Raw genomic sequence first — 19,105 nt, 5'->3', positions numbered from 1 at the left:
ATCTCCCCTCACCTGCAGAGTACATAGCTGCTGACAGAAGGAAAATAATCTGTAATTCTTATTACACCAAAGCAGAAGGAACAAAAGCAGGGTTCTACTTCTGACAGACAACGCAGATGTCAGTAGCGAAGGGAGTGATCCAAATGGAAATGCTAAAATCTTCTGAAAATATCTCTGTTTAGATGTCTGAATATAAGCCAAATACACTGAGAGTTAGCTGTGTTCTTCCAGGGGAAGGTAGGAGGTTACACTTGATGGTCCCCAGGGGTCTCCTCCATCCTGTGCTCCTGTGACCCCCAGTGCAGGGTGACAAAGCAGAGGGAGAGGAATTCCAATTGAACTGTGGCAGGGAGACTGAGGGATAATAATATTACAGATATAAAATATGTCATGATATACTTTAGGAAAGAAATTAGTTTTCAGGATGCTGCTTGAGTTGTTTTCCTACCAGTCCTCCAAGCCTGGTTTTGAATCTGCACATTTGGAAAAAAATAAATTGTATTCTATCACAACATACATACCACTTGGTAAAGTACTTCTTATTTTAGATTGTTTTCAGACATTCTTATTAAACAAAGGTCACATCCCCTCAAGATCCAAAGGTATTAAAACTTTCTATCAGCGAGCTGGCTCTTTTATCTTGTTGAATTTTGATATGAAATAAGATGGTGACAACTATCAATAGCGTCTGAGTCTCTTGACATTTTTGCTCACTTGCCAAGGATGTTATGTTGAAGCCTGGAGATTTTGCAAATGTTGGCCTCATGTAAGCTTTGATTTTTTTTGTCCAGTGTTTGTGCCTCCTGTTCTCAAAGGGCACTACTGTCTTGAGGGGAGTTGGTGTAGTGTGGGCATCACAAGGTGCTGATAGTTGAGGTTATGACAGGCCTTAATCCAAGAAATTACCCTCATTTTTCAACCTCATTTGTCATGATGAATCACCTTCATCTGACATGGGAGGAGACATCCACGGCTGCAGGTACAATGGGTGCTGTTCACAGCACTGGCTCTGCTCCAGGGTGCAGGTGTGCAGCAGGGCCCAGGATGGAGAAGAAAAGGGAAGGGACAGGCTAATTATTGAGTCAGGTGTCATGGTCAGTGACAAGACACAAAAAAGGATGTTTGTGCATCATGTCATCAAGCCCCAGGATGCAGAATGATGTTGGTAATAAAGCATTTCATCCTGAGGACTCTCCAGGGAGATTTTCAGCAGTACCAGTAACTGAAGAAAACATCTCACAAGTAAAGGGCAGAGACAGATTTACATTTTAAGGTAGATTGATGTTTTAAGGAGTGTACTGATGAATCTACTAAACACATAGCAGCCTTATGTCCATACTGTAAATATTCATATATACATGGATGTGGTCTTTGAGGAGAGGCTCTTTTGTGGCCAGACTTGCTTTGAGCTTCCCAGTACCAGAACCTGCTCGGTGCTTTTCCATCTCTAGGTATAGAACAGAACTTAAAGACAGAGTCCTTTGTGCCAAGTAACTCTACATCCTTTAGGAGGGGCTTTTCAGAAATGTGCAAATAGGCAAAAATATAAAGTGGCCAAGAATATAGTAACCTTTTTTTGTACATTTTGTACTACATCTCCAACAGTGCTCACTGGTCTGTGCATGAAGGATGAGAGACCAGACAAGAAAGAGAGGGGAATGAATGATACAAATACTTTTGCTTTGTATGGTGGAAGGCCAGGTAAGATATCAGCTTATCAGAGGGATGTCAGCAAAAGGTGTGATTAATGATAGCAAAGTCAGGGAATTTGTTGCTTCAACAAAGTGCATAATCCTATTGTTTTATGGAGGGAATCTCAGGTGCCTAATAAATAACTCAATAAATTGTGAAAACCCTTCTGGTGCTATACATGTCAAATGACAAGTTCAATTTCGTATTTAAGATATTAGATAGGTATTTACAAGTAATTTTTAAGATGTTAGAAAAATTAGTTTTTCCTAGAATGTGTTGTTTAGAGAAGTAGAATCAATTTTACTCTTTCTCACAGAAATTTTATATGGTTTTGAATGTGATGACTTTAGTAGAATGAATCTGGCATTCAGCAAGATAACAATCTGTCCCTGGTTTTAATAGATTAGATGGTATCAAATAAATATGTCATTTTTGTAAGCAGAAAAAGCTGTTTCGAAGTTATAGGTTTTATTTATTATTTTGGGATATAATTGGTTTTGAAAACAGAATGGTCCCAGCCACAAAAATCTCAAAATTTATAATAAAATATAATTTTACTTTGGAGAATTATTAGATTTGGAGTTATAAGAGCATTTTAAAGAGGGCTTTCTCCCTTACCTTCACATGAGATTCCATCACCGCTGTATCCAGGGGGACAAGGACCACATTTAAACTCTCCATCTTCAGCTGGCTCGCACTGCACACCAGTGAAACACGGCAGGTCAGCACACACCGCTTGGTGGTGCACCCCACCGCTGGATTTTGGCAGCTCCACACCACCCCTTGCTGTGCTGAGCACCTTCCTGGCTGCTGTGGTGGGTGCTGGAAGCCGTGCTCTGGGAGCAGACCCTGCTGGGGCACCAGCACTCCGGGATGCAGCACCAAGGGAAGGACCTAACAGACGGCGAGAGGAGGGGACGTGCGGTGCCAAAGGAGATGCTCTGGGCTGCTCTGTTGGGAAACCCTGGGGTGGTTTATTCCTCAGCACTGGGACTCGACTGGGCCATTTCCTGGGAGAATAACCATGCCTGGAAGGAGTCTGTGACCTTGCAGGGAATGAACCTGCATTTGTGTTGGGATGAGGAGGAGTCTGTGCCGTAGTTTCTTTGTGCTGCTTAAAATGGAGAGGGGGGTGGGAGGTTACACTGACGGCTGGGGCTGTGGGCTCTGGCTCCTCATGCAGAAGGGGTGTGAGTGTGTCACTTAGTTTCTCAAGAAAAGGTTGTTTCTCAGGTGCTGTGAACTCCATATCAGGTTGTTTTTCTGGCGACATCTGAGCTTGGGAAGCCTTCCTTTCCATTGTAAGGGATGGAGTGTGAATGACTCTGGGGTTTCTTTCCAGAAGGAATGCAATATCTTGTCTTGGAATTTGAGGTTGGGAAAGAAGGGAAGATACATTTCTTGATGTCTTAGATACATCTTCTTGGTGAGAGTCTCTAGCATCTTCAATATTTCTTCCAGGAAAATCCATGTGGCTTTGGAAGGATCTTGAAACTAGGGCAGAAGAAAGATATATATTAGCTAAATTTTCTGGTCTAGAGTTGAAAGGAACCACAGTGAACCTTTTGGTTTGCAGCAAACAACAGAACATCAATTCTAGAAGTAAAAGAGTTAATTATCAAATATGCTATGGGGAGGTTTATGCCAACTGGCTTAGAAATGATATGGGGCCGTCTGCTGTGGGTGACACCAGCACTGACAGGCAGGGAACTGCAGTGATGGCACTCAGAAGATAGCTTTCATGAACCAGATGAAATATATATTTTTGGTAACAAGTCTCAGGGAAGGTCAAACATTATTTGAGTTGCAGCATTGGGTTGACATGCAGGGATTAAATTGCAGCCAGCCAAAAACTTGGCTGCAATTGGTTTTGCAATTGGCTGCAAAATGGTTTACTAATTTTGGCTGACTTAGTCCATGATGTTTTGGTACTGTGCACCTTTGTTTGTGGTGAATCTTCCAGTTCTTGACCTCCTGAGCCAAGATTTGCTTCTTATTACCTGCTTATACTGCAGTGCTGTGCTGGGAAATGCTCTGAGGGCATAACTCAGAGAGTTTGCATTCCTGCTCTTTGAGTCAAGGAGACAGAACATTGCACTTGGCACAGACAGACACTGGAGATGGAGAATCACACAGTGTCAACACGGCCCTTGGCAAGATCGTGCCCTGAAGAGGCTCCAGTGCCATCACAGTGGGTGACTCTGGAATGCTTCTGTAGCCCTGATGGCAAAGGGAAGTTTTAGGAAAGCTTTTAAAGGAGACAAATGGAAGAGCTTTGTTGGTGCTGCGTACGGCTCCCTCCAGACGTGAGGGGCAGCGTGTGAGGGAGGCTGGTTTGTTATTGTCACCCACTTGTCCCAAAGCCAGCCACCTTTTCAGCTGTGTAAGGAGGGATGATAGATGGCCAGAGGGGACTCTGTGAAGGGCCTTGAAAGTGGAGACGAGTAGTTTGAATCAATACTTTCAGGAAGATTAATGGCCATCTGCTGACGCTAATGAATGGAAGAGGCTATTTTTAACCGGTTCTGGCATACTCACTCTGTAGGATATGGAATATATTGGATCCTGAACAAAAACCCTCTCTTGGTTCTGGGGTTAACCCCATGCAGGATGCACCTTTTTCTTTTAAATATAAATATTAATAATTTTCTAAAAACTCCCACTGATGGAGATCTTAACCATAGTTAGCAAGGAAAGATATTCGGATGCTTGGCAAGGGTCAGATGAAAGTTAGGGCATTGAATGGACCAAAGCAAATCCTGGCAGCCAAAGTAGTGTTTATTTGGCTGATAAATAGTGTCATTCTGCTGGCAGCTGATGAGTTTCTATTGCCCTGAAGCACAATGTTTTGGAGATTTACAGTGGTACTGGATTGAGCTGTGGCCATCAGCAGGTAAATACATGGTATTTAGGAGAGCAGAAGGCAAATACATGGATTTCAGTATCCAAAGTAAGGCTGGTGAATGATGAGAGACACAGAATGGAAGAACAGAGATGATGAAGCAGGAGGATATCAGCAAAAAGAGCATATGAAGATAGGAGAAGTCAAAGGATTTTAAAAATGAATGAATGAGGGAAAGATGAAAGAAATATCTCCACAGAAAATTTTCAGTAATAGATGATCATTATAGACATTAGAAAATTTGATTCAGGGACCAGAAATCAACAGGAATGACAGTGAAGGACTGAATGACCTCTCTGACAAATTTCCAAAATGAGCCCTGATTATAGCTTTGAGCTCCTTCCACTGTGTCATAATTAAATGGGTTTTCCTCCCAATTAAGTTTGAGTAACTAGAAAGGGGATCAGACTGACTACCTGAGAAAGGGAAATCTTTTATTTCTTTAGCAGTTGATAGGGGTGAAATACCCATCCTTCAAATAAACTTAATCTTTCCCTGTAAGAGGAAGGATATTTTTTGAGTATTTCTGTGATAAGGTAATTTTTACATCTCAAAAACTGCCTCTGAAGAGTAGTGTAACATTTTTGTTGGTTGTTCATTATGATATGTCCTGATAAACCCCTCAGCCACCTGTAGAGGTGACTGAACTTCATAAGGTGTTGGTGTCATTCAAGGGTGTTGACCAGAGTATCCTCTCAGCTTTTATTGTTTCAGATTTTTACTTATGTTGATAGTGTGCAATTTAGTTCAGATAAGAACACAATAGATTTTTTCTGGAATACCTGAAAATGTCTTTCTGCAGCCTTATAAGTATCTAAATAAGCTAAAATAATGAAAGCAAACCAAAAATCTGACTACAGTTGTCTGTAGTCAGCAGCTTTCTCAAATCCTGCATTACTTCAATTTATTTTCCTTGCTGTTGATCAATATCCTCAAATGTATAACCCATTATCCATGCAAACTGTGCATGTGTGAATCTGTTTTTCCCTGCTATGCCAGCATATGACTGCACATTGGACTGGGTGAAATCACCAAAAAAACCCAACAAGGCCAAGTGCTCAAGGTTACACAATGGAACAAACCCACGTTTTCACTGCCTGTCAGTATTTCTGCCCCCATACAAACAGGGAAATGTGCAGCAGTGGAATAACTGAGTTTATTTTTCGCAGAAGGAGATAAGAGACTGAAATGCTGCTGCTCTGCTCCAGATGTGCAGGACCTGTGTTTTTATTGATGGACTGCCCCAGTGTAAGCAGGCATCATTCCTGTATGGATCAGGTCCCAAAAAGACAGATTCCTCTGTTGTCCCTTGTCTGGGGAAGATTGGAGCAGGGGTGACAGTGACCAAATTTCTGAGACAGAGGTTTAACATCCCTCATCCAGCTCAGCACCAGGACACTTTCCATCCATGTGGTGCAGGTGTCCCCCAGCCTGTGATGCTCCAGCCTCTGGCTCCCCAGGGTTTCACACAAAGCTCACAAATCAGAACTGTCACAACCAGCCCTGGTTCTCCAGTGCCATCACGGTGTTGCTGAGATCATTCCAAAGGGAATAAAAATGACTGTTTAAGTTGGTGAAAACAGCCATTCACAGAGAAGGTACTTGACATCTCTTAAACCCAGGGTGAGATATCAACATTCTGAAACAGAAAAGAAGTCCAATATATTTTTCTCTTTTCAGTTTATGGTTTGTTTGGTTGGAGGTTTTTTTTGCATCCACAGTCTTTCAGAAAAAGACCAGATCCAGACTGGAATTAAGAGAAGTTATGTCCTTTTCTGACCCCAACTACTTCTGCTCCCAGTGAATCAGCACACATTTCACACCCTGGCTAGAACAGGCTGCTTATTCCTTGGTGCTGCTCCCCCACATCTTTGCTGGGGTTAGACCTACACACCTTCACACTGTTCTTCCCAAGCCACGTGCCTCGGAGACAGCCCCATCCTGACCAAAACTGGCAGCTGACACTTCAAACACTTGCTTAAGCTGCCTGCAGATCTCAGTATTTATCACCTTTCCATTGCCATGCTTCTCTTTGCAGCTATTAGAGACTTAACTTTTGGGTTTAAAATAGGAGTGTAACTTTTTATTTATGTAATGACTTGAACATCACCATGTCATCTCAAGTGCTTCTCACTATTTTAATCTAATAAAATGTCCCAAACCAGTCTACTCTTCAAGTGGAGACTGTCTCCCTCTCCTTAACAAAATCCTCTGGCTGTGACCACTTCTGCCTCTCACTTCAGAGGATTATGGACACCTTTAATTCTGCTCGAGTTACAGCTCCTTCAGAATTCTGTGAACAGTTTAAGGATTCATTATTAACACAATTCAATAAATTTACAATTTGTGTAGTTTTAGAGCTATTAACATTTAGTAGTACCTGCTGTCCAGCCCATTTCTCATTCAGAAGAGTGTTGGCAGAGAAATGCTCTTTTGACATATTACACTGTGTGGGTCATCATTTAAAATTTGAAACATCTACCAGCACATAAATCTTATTTAAAATGTCAAGAGAGAATAGAAAAATTACACTAGTCTAAGAAGTCTTGTTACCAGAGTGGTTAGGATATTCCCATTTCCCTCTGTATGTTTCCATGTTAATATTTTTTTTCTGTATTTACTGAGTGAGAAAAGGGAAACAAGAGCAGCTGTCAATAGGATGCTCCAGGGAAATTCTCTTTTTTTCATCAGTTCTTAGTTTCCTCTTTTATATTATTATGTTTTGGCATTACTTTCTTCTCTACTCAGAGTGAGTTTAATTCCTTAATCACTTGTTTTGCCGTCTAGTCATACCCCAATGTCTACCCTCCCCTAAATATTCAGTAATATAGTTTCAGTTCTCCCTTCCTTCCTGTTAAGCATCCAGAAGTTCCCCACATTAGATGTTGGGTGGAATTCCCAGTCACCATATCCCTTCTCCTACTATCACAAGCAGTAACTCCCAGAATGAATTCCTCACCACCTTTAAGTGAAATACAGCTTCACCTCCCATGTTTTGCAAAGACTTATATCCAGGATTATTTTTGTAGCAACAAAAACATTTCAAAAGCTCATTGTGATTGGGATATTAATGTAAATTTAGATAGGAGCTAAATTTTTGACCCAATAATCATTTTATTTAATGTAAAAATGTGGAAAATCAAATGTAAACCTGGTGTGCCTCACATCCACACAGCTCAGCACAGAGCAAAGGAGTCACACGGCTCTGTACCCATCTGTACAGGAGTATTCAGTCCTTGTGCTCTCAAACCACCACTTCTGTGATGGGTAAATTTACTCACTCCATGCTTTAATGATGAAATTAAAAGGTGAACATCTAGTTCACTGTCCCTGAGCTCTTTCAGCCTGATAGAAAATGAGATTGTGTCGCTGATGTTGCTGTCTGGTGAGCAATTTTCTTCCCCTTCACCTACCAAAATCACGAGCAGCAGGGAATAGTCTGTGGGCTCTGCATCACTCAGCCACTTCTGATTATAACAACTCCTCTCCTTCAGACTCTGTTTGCCAATGTGGCTGCAGCTGCACATATTCTCTACACAATTCTCTAACAGCATTCAGAATTTGCAAGGCAAATTTGTCTTGTGTCAATGAAATACAAAGTCATTCTGCTGTAACACAACACTTTTGGGGAGGAGAAAACCTGGGATCTTCAGTCAGCTCACCCACTCAACCTTGTTTATGAGTCTTTCTGTGTTCAGAGTAAAGGATTCCCACAAATGCAAGGGGATCTAGACTCTGCTATCAGGGAGGTCCTTTTCCAGTTCTGGGATGTTGAAAACCTGTGTGAGTATACAAGAAAATATTACCTGAATGTGAGGTAGTGAGTTTGCTTATGTCACATTAAAAGTAATTTATAAGTTTTGCATCACTGTGCAGTTCATTGCTTCAAGGATTTTAGAGCAATATAATTTACATCTCCATTCATTAACTGCTTTCTTTAAAGAAAATGGGGATTCTGAGATGGTTAGCCAGGAAAGAAACAGTTCATGAACATACAAATGATAGTATCAACTACTTGATAAATTTTCAGTCTTATCTATTATACGTCAAGAAATACATAAAGATTGTCCCTTTCATACTGAACAAATAAAAAACAATTTTAAGAAAGATTTTGCTAAGGTATAGCTCTTTTTTTATAGGGAATATTTTTCTATTTGTAAAGCTTTTCCAATAGAAAACATTGTGATTTGAGTTTAAGAAAGAAAAAAACCTTTTATGAAATTAAAGAGGTTGTGAAGATTAATTAAAGAGTAATTATGAAGATTACATGACAGAAAAAAACTAAGAACAAAGAGTTGGGGCACTAGTACTGCCTTAGTTTATATTCATTTAAGTCAGATTTCTCACAGATTTAAATGATCAGCTCCTATTTTAGTCTTCTGGGTAGATAAGAGTACTATTAGGCCATGGCTGGAGTCCTAGAATGACACTCAATTCTGAAAATGAAAAAACAGCTTTAAATATGAAATTTATCCTAATACATTACATTTCCTCTTATTATGTGGATCTGCTTTCCAAGTAAGATTCTTGTGACACGACATCATTTATAGGCAAAGCGTAGGAAGGTGATTAACACAATGACAGAAAAATGGGTCTTTGAGGAAAATAATGTATTTTGAGCATTTTGTTTTCAGACCCTGTTTGTTGGGAGGTTTTCTTTATTTCTTTGTGATTTTTTTCTGTATGTTTTCAATACAAATTTTACCACCATGGTCACCTGAGACAGCATTTTTAAAATGGTGTAAGAATTGCTGATTGCAAAGATACGAGCATGCTCCCCATACATAGATTTTTTTTCCCCTTCTCTACCAACAATTTCCTTTATCAGTATCTTTTTATTTTTTATTGCCTGTGGAGGTTTATAAAACTGCTATGTTTTTACAAACAATGTTTTCTCAAACACATCTTCTACCTTCCAGTTTATTTCAAGATTTAATTGAAAACTTCCCTCCTGTGGGTTGGAAAAAACTCAAAATGTTTGATGTGCTCTCACCCCTCGCACAGGAGCCGTGCTCCTCTCACTGCTTTGTTGCCAGATCTCCTTCCGTGCTCTTTATATACCTTGGATCTTTATATCTTTATATACCCCTTCTCTGCTGCTGTTTTCAGAAGTGCTCTTCCTGTGCTTTTCTCTGAATACCCAGCCAAGAAAACAGGAAGCCAGGGAGAAGTGTGGTTGTGTTTCAAAACACCCTGGATCACCCACTTAATCCCCTCATAGCTGCTTTATCACTCTTCCTTTCATTATCCCTTGTCCATCTTTCGGGCCTGAACTTTTACCTCTCCTCTTTGTGTTCTGCCTCCTCCAATTATTGGAGCCTGAAACTGCATTATTTCAGCAGCTACAAAGGTGGTGTTAAGATAGAGTTCATGGAACCAAATTATATTTTCTATTCAAGAATTGACAGTATATTTTACTTCTCAGAACTGAGAGAGATGGAAAAATTAATAGAAACTCTGTTCTTATCTGATGATCCCTAATGGGTCTTGAGACTCTCTCATGGCACTAACAGGTTGATAGATATATACAAAATAGGCTAAATTAAGGCAGATCATTTCTGAAGCATCCCTGTCTAATTCTCTGAAATATCTATGTAGAATCCTTTAGAAGAGTAGTAATAGATTATAAAGAAAGTTCATTTCTTCAAAAGAAAAGCCATAATATTTCTTCAAAGAAAAAATAGCTGAAATACTTCAAAGTATTTCAGCAAAGAAATAGCAAAGAATAAATTACTGAAATACCTCTTTTACTCAATTCAAGAAATAAATGGTCTAAAACAATAATTATGTTGTTTTGCACTGTAAACATATAAAAATTGAGTTATTTTACATATGAAAGCCAAGACACAAAATGAACTATGCCTTACTGGGAACCAGTAATGAATTTATTTTAAAATCATGTAAGCATGTATAAATACTCTCAGTGAAATCATGCTTTTATGGAATTCTCCACAATTTCAACCAATTGAGTTGACAAGTACCTATATTCTCTTAGCAATTTAGAAAACAAAAGGTAAGGAATTACAGTAGTAAGATTTCAGAAGGTATGTCACAAAAGAACTTAGCTAGTTCTCTTTGAAAAAACAAAGGTTGGACTGGATATCTTTTGAGGTCCCTTCCAACATTGTTATTCTGATTCTCTGAAATTCTAAATCTAATATATTATCAGTTTGGGCAATGATTTTCTCCTCCATCCCAGAGGATTTGTTGCCTTGTGTTAGCTCTAGGCTGCTGCTGTATCCCTCCAGGAATGAACCAAAACTGTTCATGTGATGTGTAATACTTGGGGCAAAATTCACATGACTTGGCAGTGGACATCCCCTGGTGCTGCAATAAAATATTGTGAAGTGGGTGCTACTGTACCTTTATATACCTTGGTTCAAAACCAGCAAGATGTTTAGGAACTGGTCCTAAATTTGTTCTGACCATGAAAGTTCTGTATAGTTCACACCTATTTTCACCCCCTACCTGTACTATGTTGGGTTTTGTGTTGCTTACAAGTCCTTTCTCTTCAAATCCTTCTTTGCTTTATCCCTCAGTGGAAAGACTCTTATGTTGCTTTAATGGGGCCATGATATTGGTCCAGTCTGAGTTACTTCCAGTTCTAAAGGGGCCTTTAAGTGCCTTTAACAAAACAGCAATCTTGTCAAATTTGTGCAAACAGGGTTGGCTCCCTTTAAAAGCTGTGTGCTATTATAGCTGGATGATTAAATGAGCCTGGAAATTCTAAGAGAAGATAATCTTGCTCTGCTCTGTCAATGTAAAAAACTACTGAGCCTCTATCCTGTATAGATTATTTGTTGGAGACTGAGTTGTTATTTTCACTTAAAAGTCATGATGGCCCAGTGATTGCTTAAGCAAAAGGTGGCATATTCTTGGTAGGAGAGAAATGTAATCTGTACTTGATATTCTGATTGAATGTAAATATTATTCATGGCATATAGCTGAGTCCTCTTCCCTAGTGGTTTTATGGCTTGGGCTTCATTGGTCTTCTATTGCTGAGCTACATCATTTCCTAAATATATCATCTGTATTGGAAGCACTTAACAAGTTCTGGATTGACAGAGTGTATGGATCAGTGAAGCTGGAGACCATTTATCTTTTAAATTATCTAAACATATTCTTCCCACTGTGCCTACTTTGGTTGTTATGTTTGGGTCATAGCATATACTGTACAGGTCTCTTGATATTTTTCTGAAAATACTTAATATTTTATGAGGTATCCTTAAGGAGAAGAAAGACATCAGAAAGACTCTCTCTGATTCCCTTTCTGTCTTGACAAGTACAGGAGTGGATTTCCAGTGGCAATTACAGACTAAGAGGGCAGGAAAGGGTCAGAGCTTATGTCCAAAATGCCAGGCTGTTCCAGGCCTCATGTGAAGATTACTGGTATGCCATTTGCAAAACTGACTCTTTCATAAGACCAAATTTATATGGAATGTCTTTGTGTGGCATTTCTAACCCCACTTCAGTTGCCATTTCATCACATATCCCTTGAAGGAGACATCATTACATCATAACTAGTCCATCTGAAAAAAAAAGTACATTTTGTCCTGAAATACACCAGCTAGAAACACTGAAATGGTGTTTATGGAAGGGATAAGCAGCTCCCACCACATATTCCAAAAGCAAATTGTGGACAGAGTTTCCATGGCCCGAGTTAGATCTAGGAGCTGGAAGCCATTGACATTTAATGCTTCCCAGTTTTGGAGCCCACAGGCAGAGCTGAGAGCTGAGAGCTGAGAGCTGAGAGCTGAGAGCTGAGAGCTGAGAGCTGAGAGCTGAGAGCTGAGAGCTGAGAGCTGAGAGCAAATCAGAGTTTACTGTTTAGTGTTTCTGTTTTGTCATGGCTGCAGCACCTACATCCCTGCCTTCACGTAGGCCTTGTAACTCGTTGCATAAAATCATGTCAGGATGGGTTAGTTACTCTTTGCAAAGCACTCTCTGAATGCTGAGCAGTGCTTGCCTTTTATCTACACCTACTGGTACGCACAAATCTCATATTTAAAAGTCCTGTGTGTGATGTGCCTGCCTTAACAGGGGTTTTTTGTGTCTTCCAGGAACTGTGCTCAGCCCAGTCCATTAGGGTAATGCTACTCATTCAGTGGAATCACTCATGATTTACACTGGGCTAAGTGAGACTGGAATCTGGGCCTTGATCTCTTTAATGCAAATTCATCAATTCTGTTAGATAAAAGATGAAAGGAATCTATTACATTCTTCAGTCGTCTCTTGAAACAAAATCATTTGATTGGTTCAGTGAGAAGTTCCTACTCCTGCAGTTAGCTCCAGACGTGAAACCTTGGGTTAGTGACCAAAGCTCTTACTGGGGATATTTTTTTTTTTCATGGATAGTGATTAATGATGAGTGCTAATAATGACAGAAGTGATTTCCAAGTTAAAATTTAAGAATGCGAAACTTAACGTTAATATGTTCCTCTGGTGTTTGACTGAGCAGTATGTGTTTAAAGACACACACATTCTTTTACTTCAAAACATTTTATTCTCCTTTTAAATCCACATCCTGATGTCGATCTGACAGTGGTGCAAATGAGAAGGTGACAGAGGTCTCTCTGATGTAAAATCAAAGTGAATTCAGATGCACAGGGCAGATACTGGAGGAGTGTGAAGCACAGAGCACGTAAACATAACAAATAACAAAAGTATAGCAAGTGCCAAATGTCTACAATACTGCAAATTAACTGCTATGACAGGAGATCTTGCAGAGGTGTTCTGAATGGGAAAGCAGAACTCGATTACAGAGATCATAAAATCACCCTCTCCCTTGATCTTCAGCTGCCTAAACCAGGAGAGGCAGAAAGAGCTGGCTCTGAACAAACAATCCTTTATGGGTGATGGATGTGGCACTGTTTTGTCCAGTAAAATTGCTGATTTACTAATAGTTAAAAAATAAATCCTTTGTGATGACACCAACCTCTCTAACCTGCTAAAGAAAGTGCAAACAGATGGGTATCTGTGTGACTGTGAGTGATGAAACCAGGCTGGAGAGATACCCAGAGCGCCTGACGAGAGCTGATATTGCTGTGTGCAGGAACATCACCAGCATCCCCATTAGGATATATTCATTTTATTTGTGCCAGGAATATGACCAATGATACTGGGTGGTTTGATTTAATGGATCTGCCTCTTCTAGCAAAAAAAGAAACAGATATTTTATACAAAAGTGAAATGTGCCCAGGGAAGCCTGGATAGATTTAAATTCCTTAGGCTTTCCTATTTATTGCAATGCCAGCAGACTTAAGGGACTTTTGACCCCACTTGTAAATTCTTAAATAAATGTAGGATACCTGCTTTATGGGTCTGAAAGGGACAGGAATAGCTTTTTGTTTCTGATAGGAGAATATGTTTTTTAAAAAAATAAATTATTTCCCTCTACATGTGAAATTCCATTCTGGCTTTTCCTTAAGATTGTTCTGATGTACTTCACGAAAAATTGCAACCAAGTCTGGTTGATTTAAAGTGGTACAAGCTACAGATATAGGCCAGGTAAAATATGTAAGTGAGAACAGAATGAGGCCCTGCATTTTTAAAGCAGATAAATGTAGCTCAGAAACTTATTTTTAGAGTTACATAGTTTGCAGTAAGTCAAGCACTTCAACAGATGAATGCCCATCACATATCAGTGCTGAGGAAATGGTACTTTGTTGATTATAAATCAAAAAAGGACTTTTTGGGTGCAGCTCATCAAACACTGACTTAAGAAACAATTTTCTTCCGGAATATTTTTCTCCTCGGCAGCCTACAAAGGCATTTGGGTAATTTTTGTGGTTTCAGTATGAATAAATACTTATCCTTTAATCCTTAAATCACTGCAATTAAGTATAATCTCATGTCAAAAGCAGCCAATAAAAGTACAAAATAGGGATTAGCAGGAGTATTTTTAGATTAAAATTACTAGAGTTGGAAAGAAGTGGCACATAATCTCAATACCTTCACGAGCACTGTAGCAAGCTGAAAAGGATTTGTTCTGTTTCATTTGAAGGCTGATGGCATAAGTTACGAGGGAGAGAAGCTATTATTCCAACAGGGAGGATTTCACAATAATCATAATCCACAACTGTACATAGATATAATTGAAAGTCAATCCTTTTTTGTCTGGTATCTTTTAGTCAACAGTGCTATACAATACTTCTGCTTCCACTGGCAAAGCACTTGGGAAGGAAAGTTAAACCCATCATTTTGGCCATAATTAAGGACACTCATACAGCTGCAACAATTGCTTTAATTTCTAGGTATTAAAACAAATGACTGCTCTCATCTAACCTTGAGGCACAAGATTCTCATTGCTTCTATTGTGATACAATTCACAGGAATGAATATAAGGTTCTGTTGCAACAAAAAACAATAATTCCTCTTCATTCCCTTCCTGAAGTGTTCAAGCTGGCATTATATGCAGCATGAAGTCCTGGCTCAGTTTGCATATTCAAGAGAAAAATGTGAAACAATCCCCCTGCCTCTGATATACAGCTCACTTTTGAAGGAAGCATGTACTTGTTTCAGATCCTGATACCTGGGATATTTCTTAAATCTTTGCCTGGGGTTGTATATGACAGGTATGAATCACATCAAATGGCAGCTTTCCTCTGCACTCCCCTTTCCTGAGCACAGACAAATTTATTGGTTAATGTTTATATAAGCACAGTGTAAGTGTGCCTGATTTACTGTACCAATACCTGCAGCTGTGGAATGTCTGTTCTGCTCAGCAGCATTTAAAGGACTTTTGGGGTGCACAGTGTGTATCCCATTATCCCATTAATGACAAGGCGCAGCTTTGGGCAATAACAGAAAAGTTATTTATATGCACAATGATTTTTTTTTTCTTCCTCAACCACTTTTACAGCTTTCCCAAGTTATAGAAGAGTCAATAGCTGGCTTAGTGATGCTGGCAGACTAAGTAATACTTTGTACATACTCATTGCTAAGGAGAGAAAAATGTTGAGTTTATTTTTGTGACCTTTAGATTCTGAGAACTGGCTAAAATCAATTTATAGTTCCAAGAGATTGGATGATACCTACACTAAGCAGTAAAATTGCTTCCACTTTGATATAGTGTGTTAAAATATAACACCAAGGTAACGATCATTGATTTGGATACAGAATGGGAAGTGAAGGGGGGTTGGTCAAGTGTAGGAGGTCAGGCAACAATTTGACAGGTTTCAAGCCACTGTGTCTTGAATACTTAGGAAAAAGATTTAAAGGAATCTAACCTGGAAACTACTGTTATTAAGGAATAAACATGAATACTCCTGGCAGTGCAGTCTGTGCAGTAAAAAGGGGACAATCATCCAGACTGTCCCTATAGAACCATCCATTGAATGATGGGAATATCATTGAGAGAGAGCAGGATCAGAGGACAGCAGTTGCTGTGCCATTGCCACTTTGTGCCTGAGGTCAGGACCCAGCTTTTCTTTCACCACAGCAGAAGACCTCTTATAATCAGGCCTTCTCTTCAGTCCTCAGAGATTAATGGGAACAGCTGATTTTCAGAGCTCCCCAAGGAAGATTATTGCTCAGGCTATGACCAACACTATAGAAATTCTTTAATTATCTGTTGCCTTCAGTTGTTGGTGCAGTTGTTCTTGTGTGACACTTTGTTTATTATTGTCCTCACCGGTCACCTTGTGGAACAGATGCCTTGCAGCAGAAGAATTAAGAAAGAAGGAGGGCTGGGTGATACTGGCATGTATTGAGTTCTGATCCTACTGAGGAGGAAACGAGTCCTGCATTCCTGTGCCAGTGCTGTGGCAGGAGTACAGATGTGGTGATTCATACCCTTGAACAAGTCCTGATGTGAAGAATTCCCCCCAGTAGCAAATGAGGTGGTTAATCTATTGGATTTCAACCCATGGAGCCAGGTATTCCTGAAATAAGTCCTGCCAGCTGCTCCTCAGGTGGGAGTGACAGAACACAGCCATCAGAATTTCATTCCAGAGGACAGCGTGTTGTAACGCCATGCTAGCTCACACTGCCTCACAGCCTTTCTCTGCAAAACCTTTTTAAACTTCTAAATAAATAGAAAGTACCTGGTCTGGGGACTTTGGTACAGACTCGACCATTTCCGACAAACCCTGCTGGACAGCGGCCGCAGACGTAACCAACGTAAGGCGCTTTCCGGTCAAAGCACGGCGCTCCGGGGAAACACGGCCTCCTGGCACAGCTGGGGACGTGTGACACACCTGCACGGCCAAAAACAAGCCAGTTCAAGCATCTTATTAATAATTTCTCAGCTGAAGCTCATATCTAAAATTTAGCAGTGACTGCCTGAGCTCAGCTAAAGCTTTATAACTGCTTTTATTCTTTTAAAATCTAATTAATGCAAAGTGTTCCCAAACCTTGAGCCAAACATGAGAATGTCCTGTAGGCACAGTGTAACAGAACAGCTGTTTCTCATTAAAGCAAGATTTATTAGTCCTCTAATTACATGTTTTCAAGTTTATTACTCGAAATTGTTTGGCATTTATCATGTAAAATATAGAAACTGTAATTTTCAGCATAAGTGAAAGATTAACTGAGTGAGAAAAGGTATTATTTGACGTTCTTTTGGTCTTTTATAATTGGAAGGTAATTATCAAACCTTACAGCACCTATACCCTACTTTGGAAGTTACACTGTGAAGTACTGATCTGGAAATCATCCTTAATGTGTCAAACCTTGTATTACAGGAAACTGCTTTAATTATCTTAGGACTGTGTGCAAAATTTACCACTCTGGTAGTATATAATATTTTACCACTTATGATGTCACTGAATAGCAAGTGTATATGAACTGCCTGTGAAGTATTTCATAGTGCCAAGACAGAGAACAGATGATGAATACAATCTTAATGATGATTGTAGATCTTTTTTTAATTGCCTCCAGTGAGGTCTCCATCATGATTCTCAAGTATTTTCTGCATTATTCTTGCACTTTACCTACAGTATCATGATACAGGATACCTGCAAGAGGAAAGTTCTGCTTAGGGGTTGGCTGGCCTGGTACACATATTAAAAAAAAAAATAAAAAAAGAGGGTAAGAAAAAGAAAACCCTTTATTTTACATATGTTTTTGTACAACAGATATGACCAATCTCAATTTTTGCTGCCTGCTTTCACTGGAAAAGCAATTAAAAATGCAACACTCATTAGAGCACGACCAGCACAAGCACTGTGCAGGTGCACAGCCGTGTCAGAGAGTGCTGCATCTCTGGGAAAAGGTGCTGCCCCAGACAAGTTCATTCCTCGAGCTGATCTTCACTTGTGCTTAAAACTCAGTAACAATTCCGTGGCTGCCCATTAAATACTGAAATAAAACACCAGCATCACTTGATCATGGCAAGCTGGCATAAGCTGCCACTTTTATCATCTTGCTCTCCATTGATCACAACAATTTGGAGTGGTTTTGCCCTGCCTCAGAAGTGGTGTGATTTCTAATTAAGCCTGACCACTCTGACTGTTACTGTTGTAATGCCTCCCTTCCATGTCAAATTGTTCAGCAACAATCTGATGTTTTGAGTGGTTTTTTTCTAACTCAAATTTTCTAGTGTTATAAACAGCTAGTTTGTATTTACTGTTAAGGTGTTAAAATTAATGATTTCTGAATACATAAACTGCCTCAAATGAAAAAGATTTCATATCCTTGTATACCTACCATGTCTATCACTTATGTTAAAATTCTTAATTACAGGAGAATCCTTTGCCTCTAAGGATTGCAGTGGCTGCTTAACCTTAGTCCTGTTCAATTCACCTTTGCCATTGCTTAAAGCTTCTGTAACGTCAGCAGCAAGCACAGCTGTGGAAAATATCACAGAGACAAGAAACACGGTGTTAGAGCTGAGCTGTGATTGATGATAAAAAACCACAGCAACAACAAATCAGGTAACCTGGCACAAGTTTACTCTGGAAGCCAACAAGCAGATAAAGCAAAGCTTCAACCAAGTATAGAAAAGATTATTATGCGCAAGCTTTCTGAATTTTGCTTGTCTGGGAGTCTTAATATGCACTGTGATTTTTCACTGGGCTCAGGGCACTTGGAAAGCCTCAGGTCAAGCAGTGTTTGACAGCACTGCTCCTTGGATGGGGATGCTACACCTCACCCTGGGAGCTGTGCTCTGAGTTTTGCCTCTCCTTGAAAGCCTCTCCTCTCTGAAACTCTGGTGAGTGTGTTTGTTCAGTCAGTTCAGCTGCCAGCTTTGTGTGTGTTGAAATACCTGTTAAAATGCATGTGGATGCAGGGAGGAAACTCTGAAAAATGTGATTTTCTGCATAATTTTAAGGTAATGAATTAGGGGTAGAGTCTACGTGGATAGTACTGCAAACTAAAAAATGATTGCCTTGGGTCTCTTGAATATTCTCTGCTCTTAACAGAGCCTGAAACTCTGACTCTATATATATTAAACAATGCAATGAGCTTTTGTTCAATTTAGGAGCTATAGAACTACTTGAGCTCACCTTCCCTCCTTCCCATTATACTCATTTAAGCAAGGGAGTTATGGGCAGAAATGTTGAGTCTCTG

The 19,105-nt window shown here is 39.7% G+C and overlaps 1 protein-coding gene across 1 annotated transcript in view; it reads right to left on the bottom strand.

Annotated features, from left to right (window-relative positions):
* Positions 1 to 19,105, bottom strand: part of LOC102112104 (von Willebrand factor D and EGF domain-containing protein-like) — a 130,264-nt gene that overhangs the window by 37,861 nt on the left and 73,298 nt on the right. Inside the window, exons 19-21 of the mRNA XM_088058618.1 lie at positions 18,276 to 18,382; positions 16,639 to 16,791; positions 2,311 to 2,806 (exon numbers count right to left, since the gene is read on the bottom strand). Of these exons, the coding sequence (XP_087914744.1) occupies positions 2,311 to 2,806; positions 16,639 to 16,791; positions 18,276 to 18,382 (756 nt within the window). The remainder of the gene's footprint in view (positions 1 to 2,310; positions 2,807 to 16,638; positions 16,792 to 18,275; positions 18,383 to 19,105) is intronic.

Source organism: Pseudopodoces humilis, chromosome 8 (genome assembly GCF_049639895.1).
Source record: "Pseudopodoces humilis isolate 2021_Gansu_Grassland_sample_001 chromosome 8, ASM4963989v1, whole genome shotgun sequence".
In the NCBI taxonomy this organism is placed as follows: domain Eukaryota; kingdom Metazoa; phylum Chordata; class Aves; order Passeriformes; family Paridae; genus Pseudopodoces; species Pseudopodoces humilis.
The sequence above is the reverse complement of the archived record's forward strand: the minus strand, read 5'-3'. Positions and strand labels throughout refer to the sequence as shown.